At 44.7% G+C, this 17,015-nt stretch overlaps 1 protein-coding gene across 3 annotated transcripts in view; it reads left to right on the plus strand.

Annotated features, from left to right (window-relative positions):
• Nucleotides 1-8,841, plus strand: part of LOC110490566 (UHRF1-binding protein 1-like) — a 51,280-nt gene extending 42,439 nt beyond the window's left edge. For 2 of the 3 annotated variants that reach the window (XM_036944927.1, XM_036944929.1), the window contains 6 exons: nt 1,795-1,945; nt 2,167-2,223; nt 4,481-4,737; nt 4,803-4,911; nt 6,668-6,822; nt 7,675-8,841. In XM_036944927.1, coding sequence (XP_036800822.1) covers nt 1,795-1,945; nt 2,167-2,223; nt 4,481-4,737; nt 4,803-4,911; nt 6,668-6,822; nt 7,675-7,803 — 858 coding nt within the window. In that variant the 3' untranslated portion in view covers nt 7,804-8,841. The remainder of the gene's footprint in view (nt 1-1,794; nt 1,946-2,166; nt 2,224-4,480; nt 4,738-4,802; nt 4,912-6,667; nt 6,823-7,674) is intronic. The other variant, XM_036944928.1, reaches the window with a different exon arrangement.
• Nucleotides 8,842-17,015: the final 8,174 nt, after the last annotated feature.

Below are 17,015 nucleotides of genomic sequence, written 5' to 3' on the forward strand. Positions count from 1 at the left end.
TGCTTTGAGGGTGGCTGTTGTCGATGTGTTCCTGGTTCAAGGCCAGGTAGCGGCGAGGAGAGGGATGGAAGCTATACTGTTACACTGGCAATACTAAAGTGCCTATAAGAACATCCAATAGTCAAAGGTATATGAAATACAAATGGTATAGAGGGAAATAGTCCTATAATAACTATAATAACTAAAACCTAAAACTTCTTACCTGGGAATATTGAAGAAGAAAAAAAAGGAACCACCAGCTTTCATATGTTCTGAGCAAGGAACTGAAACGTTAGCTTTCTTACATGGCACATATTGCACTTTTTCTTTCTTTTCCAATACTGATTATTTAAACCAAATTGAACATGTTTCATTATTTGAGGCTAAATTGATTTCATTGATGTATTATATTAAGTTAAAATAAGTGTTAATTCAGTATTGTTGTAATTGTCATTATTACAAATAAATAAATAAAAATCGGCCAATTAATCGGTATCGGCTTTTTTTGGTCCAATAATCTGTATCGGTATCGGTTTTGAAAATTCATAATCTGTCGACCTCTACTCCAGAGATGTTCGATCTGGTTCAAGTCCGGGCTCTGGCTGGGCCATTCGAGGACATTGAGACTTGTTCCGAAGCCACTCCTGCGTTGTCTTGGCTGTGTGCTTAAGGTCGTTGTCCTGTTGGAAGGTGAACCTTCGCCCCAGTCTGAGGTCCTGAGCGCTCTGGAGCAGGTTTTCATCAAGGATCTCCTTGTACTTTGCTCTGTTCATCTTTGCCTCGATCTTGACTAGTCTCCCAGTCCATGCCGCTGAAAAACATCCACACAGCATGATGCTGCCACAAACATGCTTCACCATAGGGATGGTGCCAGATTTCCTCCAGATGTGACGTTCTCATGGTCTGAGAGTCTTTAGGAGCCTTTTGGCAAACTCCCAATGGGCTGTCATATGCATTTTACTGAGGAGTGGCTTCTGTCTGGCCACTCAACCAAAAAGGCCTGATTGGTGGAGTGCTGCAGAGATGGTTGTCCTTCTGGATGGTTCTTCCATCTCCACAGAGGAACTCTGGGTTCTTTGCCACCTCCCTGACCAAGGCCCTTCTTCCCCCGATTGCTCAGTTTGGCCGTGGGCCATTTGTTGTTCCAAACTTCTATTTAAGAATGATGGAGGCCACTGTGTTCTTGTGGACCTTTAATGCTGTAGAACTGTTTTGGTAGCCTTCCCCAGATCTGTGCCTCGACACAATCCTGTCTCGGAGCTCTACGGACAATCCCTTCGACCTCATGGCTTGTTTTTTTTCTGACATACTGTCAACTGTGGTACCATATATAGACAGGTGTGCCTTTCCAAATCATGTTCAATCAATTGAATTTACTCCAATCAAGTTGTAGAAACATCAAGGATGATCAATGGAAACAGGATGCACCTGAACTCAATTTCGAGTCTCATAGCAAAAGGTCTCAATACTGTATGTAAATAAAGTATTTCTGTTTTTATGTTATAATACATTTGCAAACATTTAAAAAAAACGTTTTTCTCTTTGTCATTATGAGGTATTGTGTGTAGATTATTTTTATTTTATCCATTGTAGAACAAGGCTGTAACTTAATGTGGAAAAAGTCAAGGGGTCTGAATACTTCTGAATGCACTGAACACACACACATGCATGAGTGTACTTGAGCATTTTTCATTTCCTGAACTGTAATTTTACCCCACTTTCTGAATTGATTAAATTAACTTACCATTTTATTCATTTTAGCTGACTCTCCTATCCAACTTAATGCCTCCCTCCCTCTCTCTCTCTCCCCCCCAGGTGTCGGTGCTGGTGCTGAAAGTGCAGTGTGTGTGTGGGGGGATGGAAGTGCGAGGGGAGAGCACAGCTGTATCTCTGGAGGTGGGCTGCGTCAGACCCACACAGCTGGGAAACGTCAGCCTCCGACAATACCTCAGCAACCGCAGCCTCGGTGAAGACACACAGATGCATGCGTAGACACACAAATGAATACATGCATGCATACATACATACATACATACATACTTGTGGGCTAGTACACTACGACATACATTGCAGTCACACATACTGCAGTCTCACTATTCCCCATTCTCTTAGAGTACTATCTACAGCTGGATTAAGGCTACACAACACTCCCAATTGACTTGGTTTACCCTTCCATAACTCTTGCAGGTATGGTACCCACTGCTCAGGGCAGCACTATTGTACCCCCTGCCCCAGGCAGCGAAGGTATGTGTGTGTGGAACATAAGCATGGGTAGGCAAACGCAAGCTTGCGCACAAGTGCTACTACCTGTTTGTTTGTTAGTGTGTTTTAGTGTGTCTCTGATTTCATCATTGGTATGAAATGACAGATAGTAATTAGCATTTTTGCTCCACCAAGCATGCTACACATGTTTGTTTTACTATCCTTGTGGGGACCAAACAATTGATTCCCATTCAAAATCCTATTTTCCTTAACCACAAACCCCTAACCCCTAAGCCTATAAATAGCCTCTTTCCTTGTGGGGATCGGCAAAATGTCCCCGATTTTCCTTGTTTTACTATCCTGGTGAGGACTTCTGGTTCCCACAAGGATAGTAAAAACGTGTGACTGCAGTGTATGTCTCAAGGGGTGTGTGTGTCTAACTTCTGCAGTGAGACAGTGCATTAGCACTAATGGGGGTTTTGCTCCCTTTACCAGCTACATTAAACCCAGTGTCGGTATGTGTTTTTGGCCCCCCCAGGTTGTGTGCATGTGTCTCCAGCATGTCACCTCCAACGTGTGTGAATATTTAAGAGGGGTTGGTGAGGTCCATATTTACCCCCCCAGTACTGAGGCAGTGCTCGCTCGCTCAGCTCTGACTCCTCCCTCTTTCACAGAAGAGTAATCCCCATCTCTCTCAGCTCAGCTCTGCCGCCTCCCTCTTTCACAGAAGAGTAATCCCCATCTCTCTCAGCTCACAGAAGAGTAATCCCCATCTATCTCTCTCTCTCTCTCTCTCTCTCTCTCTCTCCCTCAGCTCGGCTCTGCCTCCTCCCTCTTTCACAGAAGAGTAATCCCCATCTCTCTCTCTCTCTCTCTCGGCTCCGCCTCCTCCCTCTTTCACAGAAGAGTAATCCCCATCTCTCTCCCTCAGCTCAGCTCTGCCTCCTCCCTCTTTCACAGAAGAGTAATCCCCATCTCTCTCTCTCTCTCTCTCGGCTCTGCCTCCTCCCTCTTTCACAGAAGAGTAATCCCCATCTCTCTCTCTCTCTCTCTCTCTCTCTCTCTCTCTCACTCTCCCCCTCGGCTCCGCCTCCTCCCTCTTTCACAGAAGAGTAATCCCCATCTCTCTCTCTCCCTCAGCTGTGTCGGTATGTGTTTTTGGCCCCCCCAGGTTGTGTGCATGTGTCTCCAGCATGTCACCTCCAACGTGTGTGAATATTTAAGAGGGGTTGGTGAGGTCCATATTTACCCCCCCAGTACTGAGGCAGTGCTCGCTCGCTCAGCTCTGACTCCTCCCTCTTTCACAGAAGAGTAATCCCCATCTCTCTCAGCTCAGCTCTGCCGCCTCCCTCTTTCACAGAAGAGTAATCCCCATCTCTCTCAGCTCACAGAAGAGTAATCCCCATCTATCTCTCTCTCTCTCTCTCTCTCTCTCTCTCTCCCTCAGCTCGGCTCTGCCTCCTCCCTCTTTCACAGAAGAGTAATCCCCATCTCTCTCTCTCTCTCTCGGCTCCGCCTCCTCCCTCTTTCACAGAAGAGTAATCCCCATCTCTCTCCCTCAGCTCAGCTCTGCCTCCTCCCTCTTTCACAGAAGAGTAATCCCCATCTCTCTCTCTCTCGGCTCTGCCTCCTCCCTCTTTCACAGAAGAGTAATCCCCATCTCTCTCTCTCTCACTCTCCCCCTCGGCTCCGCCTCCTCCCTCTTTCACAGAAGAGTAATCCCCATCTCTCTCTCTCCCTCAGCTCGGCTCCGCCTCCTCCCTCTTTCACAGAAGAATAATCCCGATCTCTATCCTTCACTATCCCGCTCTCTCTTGCACGCTCTCTTCTTTCCTACCCCGCTCTAAATGTCTCGCTCTCCATCACTTTCTCACTATTTCTGTTTTTACCTCTTACCTTCTCTCACATCTGCCATTTCCTCTCTCCTTCCTTCCTGACTGAGGCAGTGACCGATGCGTTGTTGTAGTATTAATGTGTGTCTGCGTGCAGCTTCTGTGACACTTCACTGGCCTTTAAATAGTTGTATGGGATCAGTACCCCCACCCCCCAGAAGGGCCCTTGCTTTACAAATTAGTCACACCTTAGAAATGAAATTCATAGACTGGCGTCAGCAGTAAGGCAGTGTCTGGTTGTATGCCTGCCGAGCGGCCATCGCTGAGCCTTTTCTTTGAGTTGTGGTTGCAGTGATTCTGTTTGTATTGCAGCCAATCCATGCCTTCTCTTTTTAATGGGAATTTATTGATTACTGATGTTCTCATTTTCTCTCCCACTCCCCACTCCTTCCTCTTTCCCTCGCTAGGTGGCGGTCTGGAGGCCAATACAGACGGGACCACCCATCTCCCGGAGGTCAGGGCTCGGCTGGAGAGCGGGCCCTGTGCCGCCGCCCACTCCCCCCTGGCCGAGACCAACGGTTTCCTCCAGCTGCGTCTCCACGGCTATCGGGCCAGCTTCCTCATGTCGTCGCTAAGGAACCTGGCTCACTTCCTGGAGGATGACTCCGCCCCCCAGGTCCTCCCAATGGAGATCAGCGTCAGGGACACACACATCGACCTGAAGGTGGGGATGAACACACACACAGACACATTAACCACAGACACATTAACCTCTGTCCCCCTCTGCAGGATGATGGTCTCCGTGACAACCCGTCTGACCCTGATCCCACCCCCATCACCCTGCACATCTCCAGCCTGCTCATCCACAGGACCGACGATGGAGCCTTCTCTATAGGGGGTGAAACGCACACACACTGCCTCACACACACTGCCTCACACACACACACACACTGCCTCACACACACACACACACACTGCCTCACACATTCACTCATATAGAGTTGAAATCAGAAGTTTACAAACACCTTAGCCAAATACATTTAAACTCCGTTTTTCACAATTCCTGACATTTAATCCTACTAAAACTTCCCTGTTTTAGGTCAGTTAGGATCACCACTTTATTTTAAGAGTGTGAAATGTCAGAATAATAGTGGAGAATTATTTATTTCAGCTTTTATTTCTTTCATCACATTCCCAGTGGGTCAGAAGTTTACATAGCATTGCTTTTAAATTGTTTAACTTGGGTCAAACATTTTGGGAAGCTTTCCACAATAAATTGCGTGAATTTTGACCCATTCCTTCTGACAGAGCAGGTGTAACTGAGTCAGGTTTGTAGGCCTCCTTGCTCGCTTTTTCAGTTCTGCCCACAAATGTTCTATAGGATTGAGATCAGGGCTTTGCGATGGCCACTCCAATACCTTGACTTTGTTGTCCTTAAGCCATTTTGCCACCATTTTGGAAGTATGCTTGGGGTCATTGTCCATTTGGAAGACCCATTTGCGACCAAGCTTCAACTTCCTGACGGATGTCTTGAGATGTTGCTTCAATATATCCACATAATTTTCCCTCCTCATGATGCCATCTATTTTGTGATGATGGCCAAACAGTTCTATTTTTGTTTCATCAGACCAGAGAACATTTCTCCAAAAAGTATGATCTTTGTCCCCATGAGCAGTTGCAAACCGTAGTCTGGCTTTTTTTATGGCGGTTTTGGAGCAGTGGCTTCTTCCTTGCTGAGCGGCCTTTCAGGTTATGTCGATATAGGACTCGTTTTACTGTGGATATAGATACTTTTGTACCGGTTTCCTCCAGCATCTTCACAAGGTCCTTTGCTGCTGTTCTGGGATTGATTTGCACTTTTCGCACCAAAGTACGTTCTCTAGGAGACAGAACGCGTCTCCTTCCTGAGCGGCATGACGGCTGCGTGGTCCCTTGGTGTTTGTACAGATGAATGTGGTACCTTCAGGCGTTTGGAAATTGCTCCCAAGGATGAACCAGACTTGTGGAGGTCTACAATTATTTTTCTGAGGTCTTGGCTGATTTCTTTTGATTTTCCCATTATGTCAAGCAAAGAGGCACTGAGCTAGAAGGTGGTCCTTGAAATACATCCACACCTCCAATAGGCTAATTGACATCATTTGAGTCAATCAGAAGCTTTGAAAGCCATGACATCATTTTCTGGAATTTTCAAGCTCTTTAAAGGCATAGTCAACTTAGTGTATGTAAACTTCTAAACCACTGGAATTGTGATACAGTGAATTATAAGTGAAATAATCTGTAAACAATTGTTTGAAAGATTACTTGTGTCATGCACAAAGTAGATGTCCTAACAGACTTGCCAAAATTATAGTTTGTTAACAAGAAATGTGTGGAGTGGTTGAAAACCGAGTATTAATGACTCCAACCTGAGTGTATGTAAACCTCTGACTTCAACTGTATACTCACTCACTCACTCACTCACTCACTCACTCACTCACTCACTCACTCACTCACTCACTCATACACAAACACACACTGCCTCACGCATTCACTTATACACAAATACACTGTCACACGCACACACACCCTCCGCCCCATTTCATCATCATATAATTAAATAACTTTCAAGTTTATTTCTACCTTTCACCCACTCCCCCCACCCTCTGTTGTCACAGTGGAAAATACGTCTGAGGCGGGGCCTAAGAAAGAAGTCCAATTGATTGACAGCGGTCTGTCTCCAGTCTCTGAGAGTGTGGTCAACAGCACTCCCAAGGCCACACAGACCCCCAGCCCTCCTAGCCCTAGCACAACCCCCTCCAACAAAGAACAGGTGAGTAGTTCACACACACACCACCCACTCATCCAGGGCCTAAAATGAACACCCGCCACCTGCCAAATGAGGGTTGATTTTTGAGTTGTCAGGTAAGAATGTCTATTTACACCAGCCACGTTGGCGGGGGGTCAGGGCTCCACAGTGCGAGCATTTCACTCATTTGTGACTAAAAATAGGCAAGTATGATCACATGAAAAATAAATACTGCAATATATAAGTTATTTCCACCGTTTTGTTTCATAGCTTGTAAATTAATCGGACAAGTCAAAGAACTGCAAATCCTATGCAGCCTATTCCACTTTGCTCTGGGGACAGTGCGCATGTGAAGAGCTGCACACAGGCATAAAAGTTGGTCTAATTTACTTGAAACAGAAGTCTACTGAAGTGAGACTGTGTTGTTGTGTTTCTTGACTATTTACATTGTTTTGTTCACAAGCTAGGTGGTTTTTCTATGTTTGAGTTTTAAATGCTAGGGAAGAGGTGACAACGCTTCTAATAGTCAGACTGAAAGTCACAGTCACAAACATGACTCTAGTCGCGCTACCACGGTAACCTCCCGACCTTAAAGGCAGTAGGTGAAATGTTTTGTCTCATCTGTGATATTTTGTGTGTGTGTGTACTCAAGTCACAAATTCAATTAAACAATATACCACATTACTCTTCTAGTAATACATTTGTTTTGGAGACATTACAAACCATGCTTTTGTTTTGTTTTTTTGTCATTTTAGCGGGGAGAAATATTTTGGCTGGTTAAAAAGTCTGACCAAAAATAAAATGTTATGCCCTGCACTCTTTCATAGGAATTTAACCACCACGCTTATCAACACCCTCTCTTCTGTTTACTCCTAGCTGCTGATAGAGGAGAACGAGTGTTTGAAACTGGAGCTCTCCAAAGCCAAGATGGCTCTAGCTGAGGCCCAAATGGAGAAGGACTCCCTGTTACACCGCATGAAGACTCTCAAAGTGAACAGCAGCTAGGGTAGGCCACCAGAGGCCCAGTGACCACCAGTCTGTAGTGCTGCATATCACCACAGGGGGGAAGCAGAGAGGAGAGAGGGGGTGCTGGATACTGCAGCTACTTGATATAGCATCACACAAGTATTATTCAAGCATCAGCCAGGTCATTCAAGCCTGTTCTGATGAAGGGCTGGTCGCCTAAGAACTAGACCACACACACACAGTCCATGAAGTCTACTCCTTAACACACACACACACACACAGTCCCTGAGAACTAGAGTAGGGCTACTTTTTCACTACCACCCTCATCTCAGGAACTGGAGAGTGGACAGTGTTAGACTTTCATCCCCTCCTCGATACAGTGCTGCCGTGTCATCCCTGGGCTGGGACTAGGACTGCAGTACACATGCTAGTTTTACATGATTGTTGTGCTTGTTTTGAGTTTCTCTCTTTATGCAGTAAGTTAGTGTTCAGTCTCTCCAGTAATCCGACTCTGCAAGCCAGAGCAGCCTCCTAAATATGGGAGCATAAGGAGGGATGAAGGGGAGAGGGGACAAATCTAAATTAAACAGCCCTCAAGTGGAATGGAGGGGCTAGGGAGGGGGGGTGGGAGTCCTGAATGTTAGGCTTGGGGGAAAAGTTGCCCTCCCTGAATCGTTACCTTAAATAGGAGAAACAATGCAAAAATGGGCAACTTTATCAAGCATCATATTTTTGAGGAGCATATTCTATATGTAATGACCTTTGATGGGAGGGGCTTGCCTGGGTGGGGTGAGACACTGAATGTCATAACTTTGGAGGAATGTCTTAAAAATAGACTTATTTTGCACTGCGCTGAAACTGAACATGTCATTTGGTGCTTATGGAAAAAAATGTATCTAGCGCTGAACCAATTGTATTTGGTGTGTGTATGGTAATGTACTTATGAGGGGCAAAGCGTACACAATGTTTTCTACAGAATTCTGAATGGTTGTGCAGTGTGTTTAACATGTATTTGTCATGTAACTAAAACAAGCATTTCAATTAATTGAAAAGGGAAAATATACAATTATATATTTTCACATGTACTTTTCTTCCATTCCATCTAGTTAATGTCTACAATGCCCATGATGTCCCACTGCACTGTTTATTCCCCACTATTTTTCTACATGTAAATAGCTAGTTGTGTGTCCAGCACTTTTGAACTACATTCACTGTAAATACGATCCCTGGACGAAAGCATCGTCCAATCCGGTTGAGAACACTACCCTGTCATCTCTCGATTATCCAATGAGTGGAAAGAACACTAATATGGAACATCTCTATTCTCCTATGAGGATAAAGCCTGGGGTGTATTCATTATTTGGATTCCTTTACAGAATGTATTTTCTGTTCAAAATGTTTTGTAACTAAAAACATTTACCCAAACAGAAAACGTTTTGCAACGATTGGACAAATTCAGGTAGCCCCCCCCCCCCCCCCCCCCCCCCCATTGGTTCCGTTTGCGTTGTTTGCTTCCGTTTAGTTCCTAGAGTAAATGGTTTCCGTAGCAAAACGTTTTTTGCAAAGGTCTGCGACTAATGAATACAGCTCTCGCCTAGCCTCTGCAGAGCCCAACACCGGACGATCCGGTTTTAAGGGGAAATGGAAAGAGCCTGTGACGCAACTTCCACTTTTGGACATTAACAAGGTGACGCTCCATCTTCTCCTCCACATGTACTGGATTGGTTGAATGGTGCAGAAGAGAACCTCCCTGACCCCCCCCCCCCCCTTCTCCCTTCTTGTCAAGATTTGTTGTAGAAGATCCAGTGTCAGGTGTTTATTTTACTCCTGCTACGTTAGGTAACTCCTCCAAATGCAGGAGGGGAAACAGGCATGTGCTTTTCTGTGCGTGCATTCTATATTTGCATAATCCTACATGTAGTTTTTCACCAACGTGACGTCATGCCCATATCTGCTGCTCCATGCTTGTCTGTTGGGGAAGCCTTGGAGTGTTGTAGAATAGAGTTTTATTTCCCCGTTGGAGCACGCTTTTGGCTCACATAGAATTCAGTCAGAAGGCAGTTCTGTCTGAAGCATCACGTCTTACACAGGGACGTTTCCAGTAGTAGCATGAGATTTGCTGACGGATTACAATGGCTTGCCTCTCTTTAAAGGTGCAGTCTGCAGGTTCTCTGTTCCCGTATGGAAATTAGATCAAGTAAAAACACAACTACCCTAAAACAAAACCGAATAAGGAAAAGGTAGGTCTGTTTACACCAACGATGGCAACTGGTCTTCCTTTGGTTTTCACTGGCAGGCTCACTCGAATGACCGCATCCTAGTCCTTCAAAAAGGGCAGTTTGGGAATACATCATTTTTCTACTTTAAAGTCCTTAACTATCCAAATTGTGGACCTAGCTCAGCCTAGGCCTAGTTCAGTCCAGCTGAATGTCTTTCCAAGCTGCGCTGTCCTCTCTCTCTACCTTGATACGATGCTGGTTCACTTACCTGCTCAACACTGACAAGATTTGAATGGCAGTTAGGATTTGAATGCTTGATTGTACTGTAAAGGCTGCCCTCTCTGGAGTTTCTAACTTTCTCATCCACTTCCTTGTCCGAATTGACCCGCCCCCTCATTACAATAGCTCCTCCCTTGACCTGCTCAGCTCCTGATAACCTGTGTACAAAATAAAAGGATTTGTAATATTTGTCTGTCAAAGCTGCTGAGCTACTGATGAAAAATAAAAAGGTATCCAATCAAAAATGTCTCTCAGTTGTCCTACTGTTCTTCCTTGCACTAACACTTGCACTTGTCTGTTCTTACTAGCAATGATTATGCTAATAGCTTCTCTATTTAGGGGACTTTTACTTACAATGATTGTGATGTGGTTGTTTTACCTATCTACCTTAAGGGGCAATTCCAACCTGATTTTCTTTGTCTCCAGCACAATACCAGTGTCTACATATTTGAAAATGGTGCATTCCTATGTTTTGTAGAGAGAAAAATATAAAGTTAAAGTTCTGCCCAATGACATCAAAAGTAAATACATTTTAAAAACAGTGATTTTCAAATATGTAGACGGCAATAATGAATGAGGTTGAAAAGTGGCGGAATTGCCCTTAAGTTGAATTCCCCAAGTCTGGGGGGACAAAAGTATCAGATAAATGATCAACATGTATATCTTATGAAACATGGTGCATACCCAAGGTCATCTGTCTTTCTACTGAATTGTGGGGGGTTTAAACCTGGTGCATCTGGACAAGGGAACTTCCACCAGTCCACTAACGGGACAGAGCAAACACTTCCATGGGAGGAGTGGATAGAGGAAGCTGCTGAAAGTATCAGACATTGACAAGGGATTGAAGACCAAGCGTCTACCAGTGGAGGGCACCACTGTGAAGGGCACTTAGGATTCTGCACTGAGGAGTATATACATGTTTGCCTAATCACTTATACTAGTCTTGATAGGAATTATGGATAGTTTAACGATTTTTTAAAGGAAAATAGTTGTATTGAACGTTGTCAATCTTTGGATGTCATTCGAAAACATGGTAACTTACACTGCTATGTGGATGACACACCGCTGTACATTTCAATGAAACATGGTGAAGCCCCAAAATTGCCCTCACTAGAAGCCTGTGTTTCAGACATAAGGAAGTGGATGTCTGCAAACTTTCTACTTTTAAACTCGGACAAAACAGAGATGCTTGTTCTAGGTCCCAAGAAACAAAGAGATCTGTTGAATCTGACAATTAATCTTGATGGTTGTACAGTCGTCTGTTAATCTGGACCCTGATCTCTCTTTTGACGTACATATCAAGACTGTTTCAAGGACAGCTTTTTTCCATCTACGTAACATTGCAAAAATCAAAAACTTTCTGTCCAAAAATGATGCAGAAAAATGTATCCATGCTTTTGTTACTTCTAGGTTAGACTACTGCAATGCTCTACTTTCCGGCTAACCGGATAAAGCACTAAATAAACTTCAGTTTCAAATGCGGGTGCTAGAATCATGACTAACCTCCCTACACTGGCTTCCTGTTAAGGCAAGGGCTGATTTTAAGGTTTTACTGCTAACCTACAAAGCATTACATGGGCTTGCTCCTACCGATCTCTCTGATTTGGTCCTGCCGTACATACAGTGCCTTGCGAAAGTATTCAGCCCCCTTGAACTTTGCGACCTTTTGCCACATTTCAGGCTTCAAACATAAAGATATAAAACTGTATTTTTTTGTGAAGAATCAACAACAAGTGGGACACAATCATGAAGTGGAATGACATTTATTGGATATTTCAAACTTTTTTAACAAATCAAAAACTGAAAAATTGGGCGTGCAAAATTATTCAGCCCCTTTACTTTCAGTGCAGCCAACTCTCTCCAGAAGTTCAGGGAGGATCTCTGAATGATCCAATGTTGACCTAAATGACTAATGATGATAAATACAATCCACCTGTGTGTAATCAAGTCTCCGTATAAATGCACCTGCACTGTGATAGTCTCAGAGGTCCGTTAAAAGCGCAGAGAGCATCATGAAGAACAAGGAACACACCAGGCAGGTCCGAGATACTGTTGCGAAGAAGTTTAAAGCCGGATTTGGATACAAAAAGATTTCCCAAGCTTTAAACATCCCAAGGAGCACTGTGCAAGCGATAATATTGAAATGGAAGGAGTATCAGACCACTGCAAATCTACCAAGACCTGGCCGTCCCTCTAAACTTTCAGCTCATACAAGGAGAAGACTGATCAGAGATGCAGCCAAGAGGCCCATGATCACTCTGGATGAACTGCAGAGATCTACAGCTGAGGTGGGAGACTCTGTCCATAGGACAACAATCAGTCGTATATTGCACAAATCTGGCCTTTATGGAAGAGTGGCAAGAAGAAAGCCATTTCTTAAAGATATCCATAAAAAGTGTCGTTTAAAGTTTGCCACAAGCCACCTGGGAGACGCACCAAACATGTGGAAGAAGGTGCTCTGGTCAGATGAAACCAAAATTGAACTTTTTGGCAACAATGCAAAACGTTATGTTTGGCGTAAAAGCAACACAGCTGAACACACCATCCCCACTGTCAAACATGGTGGTGGCAGCATCATGGTTTGGGCCTGCTTTTCTTCAGCAGGGACAGGGAAGATGGTTAAAATTGATGGGAAGATGGATGGAGCCAAATACAGGACCATTCTGGAAGAAAACCTGATGGAGTCTGCAAAAGACCTGAGACTGGGACGGAGATTTGTCTTCCAACAAGACTGATCCAAAACATAAAGCAAAATCTACAATGGAATGGTTCAAAAATAAACATATCCAGGTGTTAGAATGGCCAAGTCAAAGTCCAGACCTGAATCCAATCGAGAATCTGTGGAAAGAACTGAAAACTGCTGTTCACAAATGCTCTCCATCCAACCTCACTGAGCTCGAGCTGTTTTGCAAGGAGGAATGGGAAAAAATTTCAGTCTCTCGATGTGCAAAACTGATAGAGACATACCCCAAGCGACTTACAGCTGTAATCGCAGCAAAAGGTGGCGCTACAAAGTATTAACTTAAGGGGGCTGAATAATTTTGCACGCCCAATTTTTCAGTTTTTGATTTGTTAAAGTTTGAAATATCCAATAAATGTCGTTCCACTTCATGATTGTGTCCCACTTGTTGTTGATTCTTCACAAAAAAATAGTTTTATATCTTTATGTTTGAAGCCTGAAATCTGGCAAAAGGTCGCAAAGTTCAAGGGGGCCGAATACTTTCGCAAGGCACTGTATCTACACGTACGCTACGGTCACAAGACGCAGGCCTCCTAATTGTCCCTAGAATTTCTAAGCAAACAGCTGGAGGCAGGGCTTTCTCCTATAGAGCTCCATTTTTATGGAATGGTCTGCCTACCCATGTGAGAGACGCAAACTCGGTCTCAAACTTTAAGTCTTTATTGAAGACTCATCTCTTCAGTGGGTCATATGATTGAGAAAGGCTCTGGAGCAACGAAGCAAGGCTCTGGAGGCTCTGGAGGCTCTGAAGGCTCTCGAGCAACGAACCGCCCTTGCGGTCTCTGCCTGGCCGGTTCCCCTCTCTCCACTGGGATTCTCTGCCTCTAACCCTATTACAGGGGCTGAGTCACTGTCTTACTGGTGCTCTTTCATGCCGTCCCTAGGAGGGGTGCGTCACTTGAGTGGGTTGAGTCACTGAAGTGATCTTCCTGTCTGGGTTTGCGCCCCCCCCCCCCCCCCCCCCCTTGGGTTGTGCCGTGGCGGAGATCTTTGTGGGCAATACTCTGCCTTGTCTCATCTCAGGATGGTAAGTTGGTGGTTGAAGATATCCCTCTAGTGGTGTGGGGGCTGTGCTTTGGCAAAGTGGGTGGGGTTATATCCTTCCTGTTTGGCCCTGTCCAGGGGTATCATCGGATGGGGCCACAGTGTCTCCTGACCACTCCTGTCTCAGCCTCCAGTATTTATGCTGCAGTAGTTTATGTGTCAGGGGGCTAGGGTCAGTTTGTTATATCTGGAGTACTTCTCCTGTCTTATCCGGTGTCCTATGTGAATTTAAGTATGCTCTCTCTAATTCTCTCTTTCTCTCGGAGGACCTGAGCCCTAGGACCATGCCCCAGGACTACCTGGCATGATGACTCCTTGTTGTCCCCAGTCCACCTGGCCGTGCTGCTGCTCCAGTTTCAACTGTTCTGCCTGCGGCTATGGAATCCTGACCTGTTCACCGGACGTGCTACCTGTCCCAGACCTGCTGTTTTCAACTCTCTAAAGACAGCAGGAGTGGTAGAGATACTCTTAATGATCGGCTATGAAAAGCCTACTGACATTTACTCCTGAGGTGCTGACTTGCTGCACCCTCGACAACTACTGTGATTATTATTATTTGATCATGCTGGTCATTTGAACATCTTGGCCATGTTCTGTTATAATCTCCACCCGGCACAGCCAGAAGAGGACTGGCCACCCCTCATAGCCTGGTTCCTCTCTAGGTTTCTTCCTAGGTTTTGGCCTTTCTAGGGAGTTTTTCCTAGCCACTGTGCTTCTACACCAGCATTGCTTGCTGTTTGGGGTTTTAGGCTGGGTTTCTGTACAGCACTTTGAGATATCAGCTGATGTACGAAGGGCTATATAAATACATTTGATATGAGTAAAGGGAACACAGCGAAATGTCTGCCGCATAGATAGACAGGAGGCAAGGGTCATTTTCCATACGTATTCATGACTCCTCACGTCCTAGGCCAGGAGTAATCAAATCCTACCCTGGTGGTCCAGAGTGCTGCTGGTTTTCTGTTCTACCTGATCATTAATTGCACCACCTGGTGTCCCATGTCGGGAGGAGAAAAAAAGCAGTGGAACTGGCTTAGAGGTCCAGATTTAAATTAGAGGGTTCTAGAGTATCGCCTGGCCTCATTCTCAAACGTATTGAAGGGGATGGTCCAAGATCCCTCCACTCAGGCATTCTCAAGTGTTTTTTGAAAAGGAATTGAGGAAAGATTAACTGAAAAGGAGCCAGAGAAGGCATCTTAATGGCTCTGGCTTAAGTGGGAGGAGCAGTGGACGAGCCACCTGGCTCAGATCAACACGATGGGCGCACCCTTCAGAATGTGTCGTGAACAACACCTAAACACCTTATGAAGTGGGGACCTCCCCTGATGAGCAACATGTTTGCTGGTCAAAATAATGGCCCTGTGATTTTGGCCATATTTAATGTGCTAGACTGCTTGTAGTTGTTAATTGTGGACATGTCTTTCGGATCCGAGTAGTCAAGGAGATGACATGGATGGATTGAGACAGAGCCCTTACTGTCCACTGTTGTGTATGCTGCCAACGTCCTTGATGAAGACAGAAAAGCAGTCCAAGTGGGACATCTACTGGTAGGTATGGGTATTGACCTTATTTTCCCCTGTAGTCACCCAGAGGGACGTTCAATAGTCAAATGTTGCAGATAAAAATGCCATGAAAATAGGCAAGGTGATTCCTTATTGTATGTGTCAGAGACAAACGTAGTTTTTTTATAGCATATTTTGAGCGCCTGTGTTCCAAAACGTTTTGCCTTGCTGAATGCGCCCCTTGCTGTGGTTTTGTCATATAATCCAGTTCTAAATCAGAAAGGAGAAGAGTAGAAAATGAAAAAATAGACGTATCATTTAATAGGCTTGACTCGTTTTGAAGCACACATTTCTCCTCTCATCACCAATGAAATGACCGAACGACAGCTAAACAATGGAGTGAAACAAGGACTGTCTTGTATGTGTCTGTGGTTCTGCTATGGAATAGATTTGGCTTATGAGATCAGCTTCGCTGCACTCCCCTGACAGTCAGATTGTAGTATCTCTATCCAACACCCGATGGGGCTGCAGCTGCTTCTCTCTCTCTCTCTCTCTCTCTGGCAAGGAGATTCCTCTCCTCCCTCTCGTTTAGTAGGCTATATGAAGTCCTACTCTCTGTTTTTCTCCATCTCTCTCAATAGGACGTTCTTCTCTTCCCAGCAAGACAGGAAGCAATGCACTGAGCTCACATCAGAGGTCCAGACAGGAGCCAGGGCACAATCACACAGCTGTGTGTGTTCCTATAATTTACAGCATTGTTACTGAAATAGTGACATCATTCCTAATTAATCAATAGTGAACTAGTGAATAATTGGGTATTATCTGCAGGTCACAGAGTGGCAGTCTAAGACACTGCATCTCAGTGCTAGAAGCGTCACTACAGACCCTGGTTTGATCCTGGGCTGTATCACAACCGGCTGTGATTGGGGGTCCCATAGGGTGGGAGCACAATTGGCCGGTTTAGGTGAGGGTTTGGCCGGAGTAGGCCTCATTGTAAATAAGAATTTGTTCTTAACTGACTTGCCTAGGTAAATAAAGGTTAAATAACGGTAAAAAAAAAAAAAGGTTTAAAAAAAATGTTTAAAAAAAATTCTGGCAAGGGATGAAGAGATTGACAAAGGGGGGTGTGTCTCAATCCAAGCCTGTCAATGGACAGAGCAGACCATTAAAAAACATGGGGCTCTTGCTTGTTTTGTCACACAAACAGGTGGCATAGACCAAGGCTGCTATTATTTTCACTATATGGCCAATATTTTTGTTTTACAGCATCCACTGATTTATGTATTTTGGACGTTTATCTTGATAAACCAATAATAATTAAATGTGCACCCCTTATTCGCTCAATAGTGGAATATACACATCGATATTCCTCCTAAAGCTGACTGCTATCCGAATATAGGAGCATTTTCATATAACCTGTGACTTTCTTAAATTAGCAAATAAATAACAAAGCCTTTTCGCCTCCGG

The sequence above is a fragment of the Oncorhynchus mykiss genome, chromosome 15, assembly GCF_013265735.2.
Source record: "Oncorhynchus mykiss isolate Arlee chromosome 15, USDA_OmykA_1.1, whole genome shotgun sequence".
In the NCBI taxonomy this organism is placed as follows: domain Eukaryota; kingdom Metazoa; phylum Chordata; class Actinopteri; order Salmoniformes; family Salmonidae; genus Oncorhynchus; species Oncorhynchus mykiss.